At 32.4% G+C, this 18,125-nt stretch overlaps 2 protein-coding genes across 3 annotated transcripts; both read left to right on the forward strand.

Moving 5' to 3' along the window:
* The first annotated feature begins 2,169 nt into the window (after positions 1-2,169).
* On the forward strand, positions 2,170-10,183 carry LOC143202162 (salivary C-type lectin 2). 2 transcript variants are annotated; one of them, XM_076413460.1, is made up of 3 exons: positions 2,170-2,305; positions 9,793-9,916; positions 9,973-10,183. In XM_076413460.1, exons 1-3 carry the CDS (start codon positions 2,185-2,187, stop codon positions 10,010-10,012), a joined length of 285 nt encoding a protein of 94 aa, XP_076269575.1. In that variant the 5' UTR covers positions 2,170-2,184; the 3' UTR covers positions 10,013-10,183. The 2 variants fall into 2 exon arrangements, with proteins under 2 accessions (XP_076269575.1, XP_076269574.1); XM_076413459.1 differs by lacking the exon at positions 2,170-2,305 and adding an exon at positions 7,458-7,699 and having other exon boundaries at positions 9,665-9,916.
* Positions 10,184-11,777: 1,594 nt separating this feature from the next.
* Positions 11,778-16,086, forward strand: LOC143202159 (uncharacterized). The gene is made up of 2 exons (XM_076413455.1): positions 11,778-12,094; positions 15,841-16,086. The coding sequence occupies exons 1-2, from the start codon at positions 11,869-11,871 to the stop codon at positions 16,062-16,064; spliced, it is 450 nt and encodes a 149-aa protein (XP_076269570.1). The 5' UTR covers positions 11,778-11,868; the 3' UTR covers positions 16,065-16,086.
* Positions 16,087-18,125: the final 2,039 nt, after the last annotated feature.

The following is an 18,125-nucleotide window of genomic DNA, read 5'->3' on the forward strand; positions in this document are numbered from 1 at the left end:
TGTTGCAAATTGTAAAAAAGTAAATTCAACTAATAGAGGATAATCCTTGTGTATTTATATGTCTTTGCTCTCGTATGTCCGCAAAACTATAAAAGTAGTCGAAAGTTTAGCTTGAGTGTTCAGATTACAAATTTAGTTAATAATTAATAAACTTAATTAAAGAATATTTCAATTTGTATGCTAAATTTCCATCAATTTCGATCCTGAATCTATTGGAAAATAATTTAAATTCAATTTACAATTCAATTGTAAGCATTCTTGAATTAAAAGTTTGTTGTAATTAAGTTGCTACTGTAAATCTTATCAAGTTGGAGCGTTCATCATCATCTTCAATCCATAGACGGGGTTTGGGCAGAGTTTATACTTTTCAGCCAATACGTTTGTGTTGGTAGTATTTTTCAGTAAGCTTTCTATTATCTTGATTTGTGTCTTTTTCGGATCTACGCGCTTTATTTTCCGTCTAGAAAGTTGTTTTCACCATATATTTTTGGGAAGAATTATCTTTCATCTGGGAAGAATCTTTTATTCGACAGACCTATTTTTAGGATGGACCTCCAGCATAACATCAACCTGAATACCAGTTTTAAAACAATAGAATAACTAGAGGAAGATATTTAATACTTTTCAAGGTTTATTAAAAGAGTAACATACCAAAATACCAGTGATTACGCACATAACTAAAGGTGTAAATTACCCAGCAGAAATTCAAGAACTAGTTAAAGGAACAGGAAAAGCCAGAAGAACGTAGCAACACATTAGAATCCTATAGATAACATAATACATAATATCAACAATACTTAATGTTAACCTATAGATAACACAATATTTAATAATAAAACTAAAATTCTAATGCGAAAAAAAAAATACAACTGAAGAATGATTCAATAAACACCTATATTCAAGAACTATCATCATAAAGAGAGGCTAATTACTCACTTTGAAGAGATCAAGAAGACTTAAAAGCAAAGCTCTTTACTGAACATTAACTGAAGTCTATTCTCAACTCATGAGTAGTAGTGGTAACTTGAAATACAAACTATGACACCAGTAACCCTAAGAGAATTAACCAATGAGATAAGAATAAACCTGAACCCAAAAAAGTCACCAGAGTTCGGTTAAAACAATCGGCCGGATCCATAGAATAACGGATATCATTGAACATTCAGTGGAAGAAAAACAATTGTGTTGTGTAGTTTCCATTCATCTAGCACAAACCTTCAATAAAGTTTAGCGCTAGGGCTTGATAACAATGGAGAATAAAATTAAATGTGCTAAAATACTAGATGGCAAATTAAAATGGAAGTAGAATGATGAGAAGAAATTAGGCGAATTCAAAATAAAATATTCGCAGCTATATTGGCTTCTATTCAAACCAATATGATTATATGGTATAAAGACTGTATCCGTGATAGAAATATATAGTGATTAAAATTTGCTGACCTGGAAATTCCTGGAGTCATGGAAGAAATTAAAAAGTTCATTAAGAAACACGAAATCAGGCTATATCTCCATGAAAATCCAAAGGCGTTTCAGCTACCGCATGAAGAATACTCTGTTAGCAGACTAAAGAGGACTATACCTTGGCAACTTGAGTGATAGTGCATGAGTGAAGGGGTGTAAGGTATGTATAAGTAGTAATAATAATTGTTAATTGTAAATTAATGGTTGGTCTAGGAGATCAAGAGACTAATTAAGTAAATTTTGAAAAAATTCCATTCAAAGATGACATTTCCTAGGTTAACACCGGCTCGAACAAATCAATTCGGACTAGCTCACGGCTAATGGGACCATCTAGAGACTGAATGAATGATCTGAATGAATGTAGTAACTTTTAGGGGGGCACGTTCAGTACTTTTCAAAGTTGCTTAGAATGGGGCCAATATATAGAATCGAACGCAGAAAATCTTTCCGGCAATAAAGGGATCTGGACATAAACTTTCCACACTGTTAATGATCATTTCTGTCATGACTTGCTCGGCTCTAGCGGGCTTACCAAACTTTAATGATTTTACTGCTTTTCGCAATTTGTCCATTGTTGGTTCGTCATCAGTAAATAGTGTAACTAGAATGTCTGTTGCTAAATATCCATCGTTTGAGATCGTCTGAACGTTAACTGAACAGTTGTTCGCTAGAATAATTTTATATAGTCGTCCAAAAATGAGAACCGGGTTCATTTAAAATGTAATGCTATTCTTATTTACAGTTGGTATTTTGGATGGTTTTTGGTTATTTGCATGGAATTGGGTAGACTTTTATTGGGTAAATTCGAACGCGCCCTTGTTCTACTCTGCTTTTAATAAGGGCCAACCCGATAATAAAGACAAGAAAGAACGTTGCTTAGAGATATATCAAACATCAAAAGGAGTTTTCGAATGGAATGACCTCACTTGTGATACAAAAAGCGATTTATATGTTAGCGGTGCCTTTCATAGGTCAATTTCTTTAATTTTCAGAATAAATTGGTGCGATGATAACAAAAGTGTATTTTTGTAACATTAGCGTACAATTTACATTTTGTAACATTAGCATTATGCATTATAATATAGATGTTATATTACAATTTGTGTTTTATACTATTGAATGAATTTGTTTAAATATAACTTTTATAGGACCTGTTACTTGACGTTACTCCACTCACTATCTACCTCCGATTAACACGTACAGTTCCTATGTATAAGATGCTTGCGTGTATCTCGAAAATTCATTCACTGAAGAAATTTAAAATTTGAAAATAATTAGTGTAATGTTTACCGCAACTGTTTCCATCATTCTGGCAACATGTGCGGTACCGTGTCGAAAGAACGATGTTCTACACTGAACTGAACGTGCTACACTGAACTGTGTAAGTTAAGCACGCTGGGTATGGTGACACTACATATTCGAGCTGCAATAGTGTATAATTCACAACTCTTACACCGCGTGTTCGAATGTTGTCATGCAAAAGAATGACATTGAGTTTGATCTTCTTTCATCAATAAATACAGAATAGCGAAAAAAAGTCAGAATATTGATTATAAATGATCTGATTATATTGTGTCCAACAAAAGTCAAGCTACCACTGTTATTTTATTGACCGTTGTGGAAAATATTTTTTTAACCCTATTTACCTATAATAAGGACCTATGTTCACCTGTTATAAAAAGAGAAATATGAAAATAACTAGATTTTCTTTAATAATTCGGTAATATCTAACGTGAATCCGAAAATCAAAGTTTCAAACTGCAAACATTATTATTAATAACTTATATTGTTCCATTCTTGTGTTGACCAATGATGTTGGAGATGAAAATCCACTCTTTATTCTCTTTTGTAAAACTCTCGATAAAGATTCAGTGATATTGATGTTTAGTTATGTGCCGGCCAGGTCAGGTTAAAAAAATGCTTGACGATATTCTGCTTCTCAAACCAAGAGTGGACATTTTGACTGTGTATATGGGCGAATTATCAGCTTGGAACATGTCATTTATAGTAAAAATTTCATCATTGGGGATGTTAGGATATTCATTTGCAGTAAACTGGCCAATGATGTGAAAAAAGAACCAGCAGAAAATAATGATATCGCCGCCTAATCCGGATCGAAGTTTCTTTGGAGATTCTTCATACATAAATCCGATCGTTTGTAGGAAACGATGTAAACGATACCCATATCGATTGAGCCATACCAATTCTTACAATCATTAAATGTCCAGGCTTTATGCTCGTTATATGACTTCTTTTGCAGCTTAAGGTTTGGCTTCCGTTATAACTCAGAGAATTTTTAATTACCTCAAGTTATTCGAATGCTTCACATTTTTCTAAAAGAATTTCAGAACGTAGCAACATACTTTGAACTCCAAGATTTTATGAATGCATGCTTTCGAAGGTAGGTTTGATTTATAAGGCTATCAGAAATGGAATATGGCTTTCCTATTCCATACAATTTAGATACTCATTTTGTCGTTCGTGTAATACATCTAAAAAGTTGTAGTATTAATAATTAACATAATATTAAAATATAAATAGAAAATTAATAACTCAATGGCACGATTTACTATTCCTAATTAAGCCCAAGATGAAAATAATTATATTGAAAAATAATTATTTGTAGCGTCCTTGAGGCATGTCGAATTTTACATAGTGGAATAACGGTCTACAAAATACCCAGAAATATAATTCCAGATGTTGAACACGGGCGGGGTACCAGCAGCAACAATTAGAACACGATAACGAATAACTGGCAATCCCGATCTGGGATGTTATTGAAGGGTATTTCGATCATTCAGTATCTGACCACTGTTCAGTTTAGACGTGCCACCATCGACTGCCCAAGTCTCGTCACCTCGTAACACCGCTGTCATCCGTTTTATCTATTTTGTATTTTCCACATTTTTATATTACCTAAATAAATAACGGTCACATAATGTAAACAACACTATTTCATTTCGTTTTACCTCCATTCACTGAGCCATCTCAATTTACCCTAAAGTGGTGACCCCGACGTGATCTTTCGGAAATTTGGGTTTGGACTCGTGAGTGGAGGGTACGATGCAACATGGTGGATTTTACGTGGCTGTTATATTTTTTTAAAATATTTTTAATTCGATTTTACTCTTGTTCCTTCAACATTACTTTCATTCAAACATTTGTTCCTCATTAAATTTTATTTTAGGGCTAGAACAATGAACATTAAATTTCATTTCATTATTTCTATTTCATTTTTTAAAATTTTTTTGTCCAAATTTTATTACTTTCACCATTTTTTGAACTCTTAGATTATTACATCACTATTTAATCATCAGCATATCGACTAAACATTTCTTTCGGCGCCGCTATGTTTAAACATAATGTTTTCCTTCGCTCTCCGTCTTCGTCATATTGGCAGATATTTTGATTTGAAAGGCTTTGGGCAGCTTCGGTCGGATACCGTCGTTGTTTGTTTTTTCTCAATTACCGTAACGTATGTGACTACGGATTAGTCATAGAGCAGCTCCAGAAGCTAGGTACTGATTGCCAGTCACCGTAGACACGTCATGTATTCGCCGAGGTACTAGAATTGCCAACGTCTCGTCATCGAAGAAAATAAGCTACAGCGTCGTCGAACAAGCGTACCTCCGTCGGCGACGATTACGGGAGCCCTGTCCGAAAAATAGCTTGTTTTCAACGTCGTCGATACTACAACCGTTTTGATTCAGCATATCCAAATGTTTAAAACTCTTTTCATGTATTTTTTTTGTTGTTTAAAATATTTGTTATGTAAAATTCTGGCAGAGGAGCATTGCAGCGACCTTGAGGCATGTCGAATTTTACATCGTGAAATAACGGCCAACAAAGTACCCAGAAATATAATCCTAGATGTTGAACACGGGCGGGGTGCCAGCAGCGACAACTAAAACACGACAACGAATAACTGGTAACCCCGAGACGTTTATCTGGGATGTTATTGAAGGGTATTTCGATCATTCAGTATCTGACCACTGTTCAGTTTAGACGTGCCACCATAGACTGCCCAATCCTCGTCACCACGTAACACCGCTGCCATCTGTTTTATCTATTATGTATTTTCCACATTTTTATACTACTTCAATAAATAACGGTCACATAATGTAAACAACACTGTTTCATTTCGTTTTACCTCCATTCACCGAGCCATATAAAATTTATTCTTAATATTAAAGCAGAGAATTAGCGTTTTATTTATATGATTCTTCTTAAATACCTCAATATATAATTCTTGTACCATTGTGCCTAGAAGATTTTTGCTGTAAGAAAAAAAAAAAAAAATATATATATATATATATATATATATATGTAATATATATATATATATATATATATATATATATATATATATATATATATATATATATATATATATAATATATATATATATATATATATATATATATATATATATATATATATATAACATATATTCTCTATAAGCTAACTAAATAATAAAAGTACATGTCCTACATCTGCTGAAATTGTCTTTAAATTCCTTGTTAAAAAATTTATATGTTTACACTAATTCCATTTTATATTTGAATCGAAGTAAGAACTGCCCAATTTTAATGTTGTGCAATAACACTATATGATCAACGAGCTGGGATTTTCATGAGGTATGGTCACAGGGTCAACTAGTTATGCCTAAAATATAATTAATATTGGTATAGAATTGAATTCAATTTACAAAATTAAAATCGAAATTGAATATATACGCACCTGGATGAAAAATCTTCATATGTGTGTTCAAATTAGAGGATATACAAAAACTTTTTTGACTATATTCAAGCAATAAATGCATTGTAAAATTAAAATATGAATGGGGATAATAAATAAACTACAGACAAAACCTAACAAAGCAAAGCTCTTATCAGTGCCAGGATCAGAAGCTTACCGAAAGCGTTTGGGATTATCCAAACCTAGATACTACTCAATTATGCCAAGGGCATCCGAACTACTATGAATCGTAGAAGAAAGAAATATTGCCCATCGACGTATAAATCATAAAAAATAAAGACGCCTTTACATATAAACATGCAACAGTCATTTTATCTTGAAAAGGATGAGAAGAACACACTATTAGTGCCAATATTATTACAACTGCCTTTGTCAAATACAAAAGTATTACTCCATCTGGCCATGGCAAAAATTCATAAACTGGACTACGAACTGTTACCCTGTCCAACATATTCTCCAGATTTAACCCCCTATGACCATTTCCAAACATTGAAGCAATGCTGGCCAGAGAATTGGGTCGATTGAAGAGGTTATTACTGAAACAAACTCCTAATTTCAGATACTTAATAAAACTTATTATTTGCAGGGAATAGAATGATTCGAAATTTTCTTGTGCCTGAAATGGAAGAGAAAAGACTGGAGGACATGTGGTTTCACCTAGATGGGGCTCCAGCTGGTTCAACAATTCAATTATTGAATGAAGTTTTTCCAGGAAGGCTATTTTCGCGAAGTGGCGATTTAGCATGGCCAGTCAGATCTCCGGATTTAACTGCACCAGGATTTTCTTATGGGGTTTTTTAAAATTATAATTTATGTAAATAAACCTCAAACGATTCAACATCTTAAAGACAATATTCGTCATGAAATTGGAGAAATTCAACCTCAGATGTTGCAGGATGTCATGAAAAATGCCTTAAAAAAGCCGATGGTTTCTTAGTGAATCGCGGTCACCATTTAGCCATTATAAATTTTTAATCGTAACGAAAGAAAAATGTAAAGACAAAAAACAAAGACCAAATGTAAAGTTATAGGAAATCAAAATAGTAGTGAGACTTTTGCCACGTTACATTTGTCATTTGTTTATATTCTACTCTAACAAGTTTATATTTTCGACTTGAATCCTTGCCATAGAATAGCAATTTGTTTAATTGGCAAATAATATTGCCTAAATGTTCTCGGAACATTGGCTATTTTTAACACTTTTAATGTTTTTCCGTTTATATATAAATGCAGACGCGCTTTTTGGCTTATATTCGATGGTGATATAAAATGGTAAAGATCGAAGTAAATTTAATATTATTTGCGTATCTTAGTTTATTTATTATAAGTGTATGTGCGAATAAGTATGTGGTATCCAATCAAAGAGTGACTTTTCACGAGGCTCATTCAAGATGTCGCCAGTATGGATTAGATCTAGCAGAGATACTATCAGAAAGTGATGAAAAAGAAATCGAGCAAGCTTTACTGCCTATAAAAGATCGTAAGTATAGCTATTTTATTTAACTAATAAACGATAAATATTTTTATATCCTGTATATAGGGTAAATTTAATATCACTAATAACGGTAAATAGTTTGGTTAGTTTGTAGGTTAGTACGTATCGCACAAACCTTCGATAAAATTTGGTACCAGAGCTTGATCTCTATATATTAATCAAAAGGCTGCTAAAACTATATGTAGATATATTCGTATTAATTTATATATACATATATAACAATGGAGAATAAAATTAAATGAGCTAAAATCTGTCCCTATTAATTTTACTAACAAGGAACTAAACAACCCACTAGTCTTGAAATTCAATGGTGTTAGGGTACATATGTATATAGTGTTAAATATTTAGCCATGGCATTATGGAGCAAGCCAATAAGAAGTCAGCCGGATTCAAAATTAAATACAAGCAGCAATATTGGCTCCTTGGAAGAAAATTCAAAGTGCGTATGGCAGTGCAAGCACCTTCCTATGTACGCAATGAAAATTTTCATTGTCAACAGGTCAAATGAAAAGTCCCCGGCTTGACACATAGATGGCAGTTCTAGAATTAAATCTACATCTTTTTAGTTAGCCCTAACACTCAAAAGATGCGTGTATCAATTTGACAGCTGTCGGATCATTAGTTTGTGAATTATAGCATTTTGGATGAAGCAACTTTTTTTATCGTGAAAAAAATGGATTAAAATAAATTTCGCGTGATAAAATATTGCTTTTTGAAGCAAAAAAATGCAGTTGCAGAGAAAACTTGGCTTGATACCGAGTTTCCAGACACTGCCACAGGAAAATCAACCATCAAGGATTGGTATACTAAGTTTACACGGGGTGAATGAGCACCGAAGGCGGTGAACGATGTTGTTAAAGATGAAAACATTTAAAAAATCCACAAAATGATTTTGAATGACCATAAATTGAAGTTGAATGAAATTGCGGACACTCTCAAGATATCAACGTGTACGTTATATCATTCACGAATATTTGGGTATGAGAGAGCTCTGTGCAAAGTCGGTGCCGCGCGAGCTCACTTTTGACCGAATACAACGACCAGATGATTCGGAGCAGTATTTGATGATAACCAAGCCTAATAAACGTTTTTATTCGATATGTGATAATGGATGAGACATGGCTCTATCATTTCACTCAGAAGTCAAATCGACAGTCATCCGAGTGGAATGCACACTATGAATCCGCTCCAAAACGTGGGAAAGCACAACAGTCCGCTGGCAAGTTTATGGCGTCTGTATTTTGAGATGCGCATGAAATAATTTTCCTTGACTACCTTAGAAAGGGAAGGACCATCAATAGTGAATATTATATAGAGTTATTGGACCGTTTGACGGGGTGAAATCGCCGAAATCGGCCTCATTTGAAGAAAAAGAAAGTGCTGCTTCGTCAAGACAATGCACCGTGTCACAAGTTAGTGGAAACGATAGCAAAAATCCATGAATTGCTTCCTCATCGACCGTATTCTCCAGATCTAGCCCCAGCGACTATTTCCTGTTCTCAGATCTCAAAAGAATGCTCGCTGGGAAGACATTTTCGTCGAATGAAGAGGTCATCGCCGAAACTGAGGCTTATTTTGAAGCAAAGAACAAGTCGTACGTGCTATAATCAGTGTATCACCCTTGAAGGGAATTATGTTGAATAAAAAATCTAATTTTGCAAAAAAATGTATTTTAATAAGGTAGACCGAGGATTTTTCAATTGACCTGATTTTATTGTCATTCGTCCATTGTTGGCTCGTCATCAGGAGATAAACTTTCTGGAATTTCTGTTGCTAATCATATGGTGGCTTACCATTGTAGAGCAGTATATCCCTCCATCGTTCGAGAATGTTCGAATGTTAATTGAACAATGCTTTTTTGACAAGCTTACTTTTATAGAATAATTTTATATAGTCGTCTGAAAATTAAAACCAAATTCAGTGGGAATATAATACTTTTCTTATTTACAGTTGGCACTTTCGATGGTTTTTGGATATTTGCATCGAACTTGGCGGACAAGAAAAACTATTATTGGTTAAATTCGAATTTGCCTTTGTTCTACTCTGCTTTTTATCAGGGCCAACCCTTTATTAAATTTAACCCGATAACGCAGGCGAGAAAGAACATTGCTTGGAGTTATATCAAGCATCAACGGGGGTTTTCGCATGGAATGATAACTCTTGCGATATAAAAAGGCGATTTATTTGTCAGCGAAAACAAAAGTAAGATTACTTCGTTTATTATGTGTTTTTTATGGTTAAATTTCTTTAATTTTCAGGATAAATTCTTGCGATGATAACAGAAGTGCGGTATTGTAAGGATCCATTACTTAACAAATATCTCATGCTGCGCATGCGGATATTGAGCTCCATTTATTGTTCAAACAGAGAATAATTCAAGTTTTGCACATGTGTATATATAGCTTCATTTACATACTCCTTTATGTTCAAATTCTATGATAATTATTAAATAAATATTGCCAATATAAATATATAATTACTATAGGTCGAGCCATTCTATTTTAATAAAAACAGCACATTTAAATTAATTTATTATTTGACGTTATTGGCTTATTTTAGCATACTTGTTAAAAATGTGTTTGCTAATAAGTATGTTGTACCTAATGAATGGGTAACATTTTTCGAGGGTTATTCAAGATGTCGTCGACATGGATTCGATCCTGCGGAGGTTTTAACTGAAAGTGATCAAAAATAATTGTGAAAATTGGTATGAAAGATCCTAAGTAATGTTATTTAACTTATTTATGATACATAATTTAGCAATCGATTCAGAGAAAATATAATATCAACATCGATGATGTTTGGTCTGGATATTTTGAGACTTGGGGATGTGGATTTTCATATTATATAAGACTAGATCAGACGTTGAATTTTGGTCACCATAAAATATATTTTTTAAATTAATTAAAGTTATATATAAGAAAACGTACGTCACACTTTCACCTTGCAAGTAAGTTCTTGACATGCTTTTTTTGTTACTATCTATTGCTTTCTATTATGTCTTATGTCCCATCTGTCAAAATCCAGTCCATTTTAAGTCTTGATGAGCCGGCCTTGAATTGTGGACCGATTTTCAAAATTCTTTTTTTATTCGAAGGAGTGCACTTCCGAGGTGGTCCCATTGAAACCAAATCAGAATCTGATGGATACATAGCGAAAACCTCAAATTTCAAAGGCATATACAACATACAATCTTTTCCCATATTTTTCATCAAAAATATATAGTATATAGTATTTTTTATAATTAAAAATATATATATTTGTAAAGTTCCATCAATTAAAAATTAGGTTATATTAGGTTAAGATACTGAATCAATATTTTGACTTATGACTTAACCTAGATAGGTACACAGCATGTTTAAATGAATAAACAAGATGCTCTTTTTGTTACCTTTAGTTGTACCGTTGATAAAACAAATTGAGACATTATAGACAAGATAGTATCTTATGATTGTTTTATTACAATGTTAATAACTTTTAAGCTGTTTCTTTGATTGAACTTCTCGATTTTAGCCTAATAAGAACACATTAATTATTTTGAAATTTTACATAAATTATAATGTTTTGTTCTTTAAAATATAATTTTTTTGGTTCATTTCCTGCCTCTTGATATATATTATATATTTTGGCCGTATTAATTATCCGTTTCATAATTTTCATAAAACATTTATTTTTAATATGTAAAGTATAATTTATACATATATATATATATATATATATATATATATGTATATATATATATATATATATATATATATATATATATAAAATATGTCGTCAGATATTAGTTGCCATAATACAAGTACATTACGTCATACTGAATAAGATTCTGAACTAATGAAATGCTTTCATGACAAAATGTTTTCTGTATCGATGCTTGTAATTGTAATTTAATTAAGCAATCATATACAGTGAAATTGCGATTATCGCCTTCTCTGAGATCATATAAAACAATTCTAGTGTTATTTGGATAAAGTTAATCGTCTACATAATACTCTTGCAAAATAATAATATGCCATAAGCATAAGGTTATCAAAAATGAACATTAATCATATCTTGAGGTTATTTTCCATTTTTGTTATATTCATTTTACGAGAAATCTTATAAGCAGTACACGTCCGTTAACAAATCGCTTATATAAAGAAGGTTAAAACATGAGTAAACCGGCAACAGTTATTATTGTTATGAGTGCTATACTATTAAAAACAGCACCAGTGACACTAAGTTGCGATTATACTCCTAAGTTAATAGTATCTAAGGAAAATACAACATTTTTTGATGCATATATTAGATGTCTTCAAAACGGATTTGTGCCGCTTGAGATTTTATCACAGGAAGATGCAAAAGCTGTTGAAGTTGCATTGCAAAATGAAACGGCAGGTAAGTTTGAAATTTAATAAAGTATTTACACGTTTACAAGTTGTCTGTTCTATTTGCTACAGGGGCTTGTAAATGTAAATAATGTGTGCAATTAAATTATACCAGTTAGGGAGTTTTCACATCTGCCGGCACCGACACGGCACCGACAGGACACCGATATCACTGGACGCGAAATCACACCTAAACAAATGAAACCCTTTCACACGCGTCTATATGTCGGTATCATGTCGTTGCCGGCAACGGCATATCGGCGGGAAGCCATCGCTCCACTCGTGCCGGCGTCGATTTTTATTGTGTACAGAGATATTTTTAATGCTAAAAGAAGAAAATATCTAGCTTTAAAAATGATATTGTAACACTAATTGAATTAGTAGAATCAGTCTTCTATATAGGAAAATACTAATGAATATGACAATAAACAAAAGACGGTACCGTGTCGGTGTCGTATCGTATCGGTGTCGTGCCGGCAGATGTGAAAACGCCCTTACGATGACACTGATTATGTTTCATAATTGGCAGTCTAATTATTAGAGAGTATTGGTTATGTTCACAACAACTTAAGAAACTCGATGAGAAGCCCATTGAATGCATACCTACGAGCTACATTTTTACATTTCCCCACAGTGAACACTTGGCAATACCATTATTAGCAAGTCTGTGCAAAAATTCACTAATGGTGTTATTATTATATATATATATATATATATATATATATATATATATATATATATATATATATATATATATATATATATATTCAGTATTGGTTGGTAGGGTCCTAGGCGCGAAGGCCTAATCCACATAATTAACAATTTATGTATTTAAATTGTTAATTTAAATGTATTTTACTTTCATTAGAGAGTATATTTATGTTTTACGCTTAGTTCTTGTTTCTTTCGATGCAATGTATGCTTGTAAAGTCATTACGATATTACTATATTTCTCTTTAGTTTGTCCTATTACTATCTGTATACATCTTCCTTCATAAAACTACATTTAATCACTGCATTCTCCTTAATGCATTTGACATATCAGCAAAACAGTTAGTGTTATTTCTTTCCTCATACATGTTAACCAAACGTTCATGTATATTCTGAACAATAATACACATGCTTATAAAGCTTTCACACTCTATAATATAATTCCCTACAATTAAAGTATATTAATTGTATACTGACCTTTAGTGGTTTCCTCTTTCATTACAATGTCTTCGTAATCGCCAGCATTGAATCATAAACCAACTTTCATAAGGTTTTATTCAATTACTGTCATTTTCAGCAACACTAATCAAGTGCATAACTAAGCTTTTTATTTCCAATCTATCAAAAACTTGCTCAAGATTATACCATTGGTCAAATTCTTCTTTAATGTGTCTGATCGAGCTCACACAAACTGAAAGTGCTATTTTATATATATAAATTATATATACATACATATATATATATATATATATATATATATTATATATATATATATATATATATATATGTATATATTATATATATATATATATATATATATATATATATATTTATATATATATTTATATATATAATTTAATATATGTTCGATGATTTCTCCGTCAACTCTGGGCCAATTTTCAAAATCATCAATCTTTTTTTATTCGAAAGAGTGAACTTCCGAGATGGTCCCGTTGGAACCAAATCTGGATCTGTTGGGCTGAAGGGGGGGAGGGGGTTAAATCGAGGGATAGACAACAACTACAAGATGATCTTGTAGACAACTGCTTCTATAGTGTAATAACTATATAAAAATAAACAAAAACCTTATTTAATGTATTTGCTACACGTATGTTATATTCTACTATATACACAGAATTTTGCTTAATACTTACCTAAACCTACTTATCTATTTTTAATACAAACTAACCAGTTTGAAGTTATGGTTTATTTCTTCATTGTAATCACCCTTGGACCTAGAGAAACACTAATTCTGAACCAGGAAGAAAACCATTCCTGTTTCCAGCATGACGAACTATATATCTGGAATGAATAAATATTATGACCAGCAATACCTAATCAATAGTTATTCCAACATTTACCTGTTTCCATCAACTTTTGCTGTCTTTACACTATATTATATACAATGTACCATTCTGAAATATTCATGTCTCATGTAAATATATGAATTGGTATATTTCCTCCTTGATTTTGTCATATGTTTTTAAAAATTGTATTTTTTTAAAGCAATCTCTGGAAGTTCCATTAAACCCCTTCGTAGGTATCTTTACACCACTTAAATCCTATGTTATTTCTAATCCTATTATTATTAATATTAATTAATATTATATTTTTTCATACATTTTTGTATTTTTGTTGCTTAAAATAATTATATGTAAAATTCTGGTCTACAAAAGACCCAGAAATCTAATCCAAAATGTTGAACACGGGCGGGTGCCAGCAGCGCTAACTAGAACCCGATAACGAATAGCTGGCAACCCCGAGACGTTTATCTGGGATGTTATTGACGCGTATTTTCATTCATTCAGTACTCGACCATCATTTGGTTTAGACGTGCCACGATTGATTGCCCAAGCCTCGTCACCAGGTAACACGGCTGCCATCAGTTTTATTTATTTTGTATTTTCACATTTTTATATTACCTCAATAAATAACGGTCACATAAACACCTAATTTACCCTAAAACCTTTTAGTTTTCGTCGGACTTATTTGCTATTTTGCCACGCTGAGTGCCGAATATCCTTGTTAAACTAACCTCCTCTAACTTCTCTGGTGCTTGTTTTGATAAAATTAGATGTCGTATTAAATCTCCGAGTTAATTTTTAGAGAGCAACAGTGGCCCAGATATTCCATATTCATATTCACCTCCACTTATAGGTTGTACTCAATACTGTGAATTTGGCGATATCACAGCTTCTGAAAGCTTAAAATCTACTTTCCAAGCGTACACAGATCGCAGACCTTCATTATGTGAGACAGGATATCTTACGGATTGTATATTTGGATATTGCCACTTTTCCCGACTGGAATATTTCTCACGCAAAAGTTGCAATCATCGAAATAATTTTTAGGCTTCGAGTCTCATGAATGACCCATGTTTAATCTAAATTTTCAATTTGTAATCAGAAATAATTCTAATTTGTGTTCAATAGTCGTTAAGCCTTGCCAAATCATAGCGTTTCTGGACACTTCACTCAGTGAAGGGCGAAGATTATTTATCTATGAGTGAAATCAATGCCCAGAAAGTTAATTTCAGTATCAAACGCTTAATAATGCCGTGTTGTTATTTCATATTTAAATTACATCAAACTCATAAAAACCAGAGGCAATTAGCTACTCTCTTAAATTATATTTGCAATCTTCAGTAGAATATATCAAAATTCGTGGAAGCGATAATGACTACAAAAATTTTTTAATGATGTGCATAAAATATCAAAGTTATTGTTTTAACAGTTTAGCTCATACATTTTGTAAACGTTAATGAACAGTATTGCGTGAAAGTTACAGAACAGTGTTTTTGTATTTTAACATATTATGATATTGTATACTGTAATACAGAACTGTTTTTAATTTCATAAATTAATTTAATGTTATGATATGGGCTGAAATTTTTAGCTGAAAATTTGAAAAAAAATGCTTGCTGTGATTTATCAGCGTCCTTCATTATTACTCAAGCATCAGTTATCCTTGTTATAATATAATTTAATTTTTTAAAATTATTTAATGATGTCTAACATATGCTATATCAATTAATTTTTTTATCAGAGAACTGGTGGATATTCGCTACCAACTTGGGTAATCTAGTTGATTACCATTGGTTAAATTCTGGAAAGCCACTGATTTATAGTCAATTTCATCCCACTCAACCAAACCTTCACCGAACTGAAAACTGTTTAGTGCTGAAGAGATCGTCAAATGAAAGTAACTTGTGGCATGATTTTCCTTGTGACCGTAAATTCAATTTCATGTGTAAATATCCATTATTGTAATATAAGTAAACTATAAATTACTTTTAAAAGTTTTACTAATTATACACTTCATTTTTTCTGTTATAGTTCGGCTTGTTAATTTATTGAATTAGTGTCTTTTTCAATATATGTTTCATCTCAAGAATATGAAAATAAATCTTTATAGTATATATGGTGTTTTTTTTTAATTATTCATTTTCTTAGTAACTACGACATGCGAAATAATACTAAGAATATACGAGCCATACAAAAATTGCATTGTAGGTAAGTAAAAACATCAATATTTGGACTCAAATTTGGAAAACAAAAATCATGGGAATTAAATCCATACGTGTGCAAATGACGTATATTCATACTCTAGAACACCGATAGCAATAAAGAATATTATCATTCCATATATCAACAACGCTATGTATTTCGGAATGTATCTTGAATTGAATTGTGTAGATAATATATCGAAATATGTAATAAAATTATAATTATCAGTATATAATAAATTATTATTATACAAGCAAGTATGGACGTATGGTTATTCGGCGAAATATAATACAACTACAATACAAATTTTCCAGAACAAAGTCCTGAGAGGTATTTTTTTTTATTACTCTTCGTGAGTCCACAATCTGCCCTATTGGCAATAAGTATTTCTTCTGTTTATATTATATATACATGGCATGTAGAAAATCACTTCATTAAGCAATCTTCTGTATAAAATATTATCTTAATTAATTAGTCTTATTCTAATGCTTATTCTAAACTCTACATATGTCCAGTAATCAGATCAGGTGTTGTTAAACGTTTTAGTCTACGCACTTGACTATCACGTCGCATATTTAGCTGGTTAGCGAGTACATTGGGATGCACTGACACTCTTTCGAAGTACTTCACACAAACACGTTGGATTACACTCGTTATAGGTTCTAGAGGAATATCGCGTTGTATCACTTTATTTGAAATATAGTACGAAGCATCAACAATGGCACGCAACACCTTATTTTGGAACCGTTGAATGATGGATATATTAGATTTGCTAGCGGTACCCCATAGTTGAATTCCATATGTCCAAATGGGCTTGAGTATAGACTCATACAGCAATACCTTGTTATCTAATGATAACTTGGATTTGCGCCCAATGAACCAATACATTTGATATAATTTTAGTCCTAGTTGTTTCCGTTTAGAGAGTATGTGCTTCTTCCAGGTTAGGCGTCGATCTAAATGCATACCAAGATATTTAACATGCTCTGCTTGGGGGAGTTGACGATGATTGATATTTACTGGTGGACATGTTCTTCTACGCAGTGTAAACGTTATATGCGTGGATTTTGATTCATTGGCTTTAATGCGCCATGTCTTTAACCATAATTGTATTTGCTCCAGGTGGGTTTGTAGGTTTATTGATGCTGTGACTGGATCTTCATGGGATGCTAAGATTGCTGTATCGTCTGCATAGGTTGCCACAGTAGTTATTTTTGTGGTGGGCCTGAGAGGTATTGCATACCAAAACCATCACATTCCAACTATCACTCAGGAAATCAAGAGGATTGCAAAGATACATGAGGAAAAACTCCATTCTCGTGTCAACATCGAAGTATTACAGCAGTCCTGTTGTGCTTAGACTCAAAGGAATTAAACCATTCGATCGTGTGTAGTGTAGTTTAGTGAGGTACATTTAAAAGAAAAGTGTTAATACATAAATATTATTACATCAGAAACTAAAGTAGTAGTAGCCCTAAATTTGTATCTAGGTTGAAGATACTGTAAGGGAAAAGTGTGCATTAGTCCGTAACGACTAGTAAAAATATAATAAATTAATGAGGAAAAAAAGTATACATGCTCTTCAATGGGAAACGTGTGACGCGACATATTTACTTAGGGATCAAGTGCGAACTAAATACGACACATTTTCGACCAGTTAATAGTTATCTCCAACTGATACTCTGATGTGAAATGACTGATAAATGCCTTTAACTTGGCGTACATTGTGCAGGACAATTGGTTGATATAATCCGACAGTGATGAGAACTACTGTCCATGAACTCAAACAAGTTTTCATTGGAACAATGATCACCATTCATGAAA

Source organism: Rhynchophorus ferrugineus, unplaced genomic scaffold (assembly GCF_030347505.1).
Source record: "Rhynchophorus ferrugineus isolate W39M unplaced genomic scaffold, kcgeb_rfMv2 rfM9, whole genome shotgun sequence".
NCBI lineage: Eukaryota > Metazoa > Arthropoda > Insecta > Coleoptera > Curculionidae > Rhynchophorus > Rhynchophorus ferrugineus.

What these genes read in the sequence shown, in the direction of transcription:
- LOC143202162 (XM_076413459.1), top strand. Translation starts at nt 7,489, where the DNA reads ATGGTAAAGATCGAAGTAAATTTAATATTATTTGCGTATCTTAGTTTA. An exon ending in TTTACTGCCTATAAAAGATC is followed by an intron (nt 7,700 to 9,664) that starts GTAAGTATAGCT and finishes TCTTATTTACAG; the next exon opens with TTGGCACTTTCGATGGTTTT.
- LOC143202159 (XM_076413455.1), top strand. Translation starts at nt 11,869, where the DNA reads ATGAGTAAACCGGCAACAGTTATTATTGTTATGAGTGCTATACTATTA. An exon ending in ATTGCAAAATGAAACGGCAG is followed by an intron (nt 12,095 to 15,840) that starts GTAAGTTTGAAA and finishes TTTTTTTATCAG; the next exon opens with AGAACTGGTGGATATTCGCT.